General features: G+C 33.7%; 1 protein-coding gene across 1 annotated transcript in view; it reads left to right on the top strand.

Annotated features, from left to right (window-relative positions):
* Nucleotides 1-707: 707 nt before the first annotated feature.
* RAP1B (RAP1B, member of RAS oncogene family) overlaps nt 708-4,063 on the top strand; it is a 9,798-nt gene continuing 6,442 nt past the window's right edge. Inside the window, exons 1-3 of the mRNA XM_012720480.1 lie at nt 708-987; nt 2,034-2,102; nt 3,316-3,372. Of these exons, the coding sequence (XP_012575934.1) occupies nt 931-987; nt 2,034-2,102; nt 3,316-3,372 (183 nt within the window). The 5' untranslated portion in view covers nt 708-930. The remainder of the gene's footprint in view (nt 988-2,033; nt 2,103-3,315; nt 3,373-4,063) is intronic.

Here is a 4,063-nt window from a genome sequence, read left to right as displayed (position 1 = left end):
TATTTTTCCTAAGAGAATGGGAGCTTCCCATTCTCATAATACCCAAATTCTAGGAAACTTTCAGTATCTTCTCTATCTCTAATATACTGAAATTTTATAAGGCTGAGCCTTTGATGGGTTGTTTATTTTGTTTTGATTTCCATTTTGAATACTGGAGGCTTTTTTTTATTCAGATGCTTGTTTTCTGAAATCTAGTCTCTGATTCCTATTTTCAGGTTCTTTATATACCTCTCTAGCTCAGTTACCATTCATGTATCCCAGGGTGGGTAACTTTTTTTGGGGTGAGGGGTAACATAAGTGTCAGTAAATACTTTAGCTTTTGGACTAGATAACTATAACTACTTGATTTAGCTATTATAGCACTGTAGCAACGACAGGCAGTACATAGGTTAAAGGGTGTTCCTGTGTTTCAGTATCAAACAGTGGGCTAGATGTGTTTGCAACCCTGTGGTATTCACCTTTAATAGAATATTAGCTCAGTGAAGGCAGGAATTTTGTTGTGTTCATTGGGTATAACCCTGTACTCAGTAAGCACTGGAGATACAGACAATTCATAGAATGGTGGTTTTATATTACTGTTTTAGCGTGGTTTCTGAGAAAAAGTGGATAAATAAGTCTGCCACTGCTATCTTGTAACAAGCCTTTTTTCTCCTCACCCGTTTTTTCTTAATACTTTGTTCTAATTTGAGTAGGTTAGTATTGAAAATCACATCTGTATTTCTACAACTTTCTTCTACCTTTGGTTTCCTATAGAGTCCTGCCAGTAGTAGCATCAGTGTATGGAGAATGCTCTCCGATTTGTGTAGTATAGTGATCATATCAAGTAAGTCAACCTGATCAAATGTCATATTTATGTAAGCACATGAACTTAAAAAATTAAGAATTTTTTTTTTTCTTTAATAAGGTACTAGCTTTTGACAAATTTGCACCATGCGTGAGTATAAGCTGGTGGTTCTCGGCTCAGGAGGCGTTGGAAAATCTGCTTTGGTAAGTCATTCATTGTTTCACTACCTAAGCTGTTTCCTCTAAGATATGCTACTTCTCTGTTGAGTTTCAGGTTTTGATTATTTGTCTTCATTTATGTGTTAATTTTAGCCAACTTTTAGCTATATCTGGATAGATGATATTCTTTCAGGAATATTGATTCAGATTGACATGAGTTAGGTCAGAATACAGTTTGGAGTAAACACACGGGGTGATAGGAGAATATAAATGTGTCTGGATTTTAGAGCTAGAAGGGAAAGAATTTGGGACTTTCATTGTGAGTTGACTTATAATGGTATTCTGTATTACTATCAAATAAAGCTTATTTTAAAAACTTTTTTTGGACCAGGGGAGAAAATAATAATAATGAACAACTATATGCCAGAGACATTTTATGAGGGTGGAGTGGGGAATAGGATCAAAAATGGCAGAGGTTAGAGGGGAGTGCACTGGACTATGGTAATGGCACACGGGTGATTTGGTGATGGGAATCCCACAGGGATTACAATTGAGATGGAAAAAGGCACAAAATGATGTAAAAATAAGCTATTACATTAAAAATAAAAATAAAAAACTTTTTCAAAAAATAGCATTGTCTAGTTTTACATTATTTTTGTTTTCTATATCAAGGAATAGTAAGAAAGATGACACAACTTGACATATAAAAGGGGATGGGTAGCAGAGCCCCAAAGACCATCTTACTTGGCCACTTAAGAGTAGGCAGCTGGCACAACCGTGGTATAAGCTGCTTTTCCAAAATATGTCCATAGCAGTGGGGAAGTATTCTGAGTGCATGATATGTGCACTTACTAATTTCAAAAACAGATGTTTGTAACAATGATCCTTTTTAGAGTTACCTGACAAGAAACCGAGTTGGTTTTTCTTAATTTATATGGTAATTTTCTCACCAAATAATGTATGTTCAAATGTGATAATGGTTATATGATTTTCGTCAGTGGCATAACTCCTTACGTAAAGTTCGTAGTTGAAAATGCACAGATTTGGATTTGTTCTTTTTAGAAGTATAATGGTATGTTCATTATTTTCAGACTGTACAGTTCGTCCAAGGAATTTTTGTTGAAAAATATGATCCTACGATAGAAGATTCTTACAGAAAGGTATATACTTCAGAAAATTTTTTGCTTTTGACTTTTTATAAATACTTGCTTTTGGTCTTACCATTATTGAAGGTTGTATACAGAAGTCAGGTGAAAAGAGAAGATTTAATTTATAAAATTAGTGGGGGTAGTTTACTTTCTTTTGGTCTTAACATTATTGATTGTTGTGTACAGAAGTTGGATGAAAAGAGCAGATTTAATTTGTAAAATTGGTGGGGATAGTTTACACTGTTATTTTCTGATATTGTGTGTTTATCAGTTTATGAGAATCTTAAACACTTACATTATCCTACCCCCATCTATCCATCAGTTAATCTGTATTTATTTCTATCCCTGATTCTCTGAGAAAATGTTTATCCTAACTCCAAAATGGTGATTTCGACACATACACTTCATAGTTTAGCCATCCATTACAGATGTTAGCCCCATACTCCTTTCATGCACACCCCCTGAATACTGAGTTCTTCATAAACTAGAGAAATCTCCTTCACTTTTCTACTTAGAACTCCTTGAGAAAGTGCCACTGCTCACAATGGAAAGGTTTGTTTCTGTCTGTTAACAGAATGAAGGACAATAAAATTTAATGTGCAGACATTTTTTTAATTAACCCTTCCTGCACCCAGCTGTGAGACAAATTACATTTTTCTTCCCACGTTTAATTCTAAATAACTTTCTTCCTAGGAAATGTTAAGTGAAAGGGGGGTATATCAGTATATGTAACTTATTTGATAGCTGTTCACTGCTTCCTTGCCACCACAGATTTTGCTCCAGTATAGTGAGAGGTAATGTGCATATCTAGAGAAATGATTATCTACGGTATGACGGAGTTGAGATAAAAATCACTTCTTGGTATTATTGGAGCTTTAATTTTTCTGAGGTGTTTTTAAATTGTTTCCTCTCCAGAATTAAGTACTGAAGGAGTCATATTGAGTTTGGAGCTTACAGATATCCTTGTGTTGAAATGAGAATACCTGGTTTTTGCACCTAATACAATTTGAGGGTCTGTGAGCCTTGTTTAGTTTTTTTTTTGTTGTTTGTTTTTTGTTGGTTTGGGGTTTTGTTTTTTTTTTTGCCCCATTTTAGGAAAGTGCTTCAAATTAGTTGTAAGTTTGCTATAACCTATGCTTCTGTTTTAAATATAATAGTTCATTTTTATATTAGGATATCATTGTAGACAATAGAAAATAAAGTTCTGTTTTAATTTTTTCCCCAGCAAGTTGAAGTAGATGCACAACAGTGTATGCTTGAAATCTTGGATACTGCAGGAACGGTATGTAATAATGAAGCACTAGTGTGTATATACAATTTGTACAATACTAACCTTGTAAATGATAGTACACTCTAGACAAATACTAATTAAGCTTATTTAAAAGCACTGTTTGCATTAAATCTTTTCTGACTCTCTTGAATTCTACCCTTTTTTGTGCTTTGTAGTTATAATGGGTCAATTATTGAAAAATGTCAGAATGTTACTAAGGTAAAAAAATGTGTTTGGATAAAAATGTTCAGTTTCACTAGTATTTTTAAAACATGTTTAAATATATTAAACATTAAAATATTTGTGTATGCATATGCATTTTTTGAATGTTATCTTTCTTCCTTCAAGTATTTGTAGACTTAGTAGATTTTTGGTATCTGAAGGTAAAGGACGAGTGTAGTCCCTGGATGCAGTATTCATTCAGTTAACGTTTGACTACCAGTATATTCCATGGACTGTTACCCTCAGAGACACACAATCTATTGAAGGGATAAAAGTATGGGAAAATGTCAAGAACATAGCTAAGCACCCTGCTGAACTCCAGAAAACTAGAGCTTATAGGCTAGTTATAACTAATTTTGGGATTCAATTTGGCTGCTCTGCCTATTATGATATGTTAAGAAGCTGCCTTTAAGGAACTTTTGGAGACAAGGTATTTGTGTCTCACTTGTTTTTTGCCTTTTTTTTTTTTTTTTTTTTTTTT

This window comes from Condylura cristata, unplaced genomic scaffold (genome assembly GCF_000260355.1).
Source record: "Condylura cristata isolate star-nosed mole 26May11 unplaced genomic scaffold, ConCri1.0 scaffold00004, whole genome shotgun sequence".
Classification (NCBI taxonomy): Eukaryota; Metazoa; Chordata; class Mammalia; order Eulipotyphla; family Talpidae; genus Condylura; species Condylura cristata.
The sequence above is the reverse complement of the archived record's forward strand: the minus strand, read 5'-3'. Positions and strand labels throughout refer to the sequence as shown.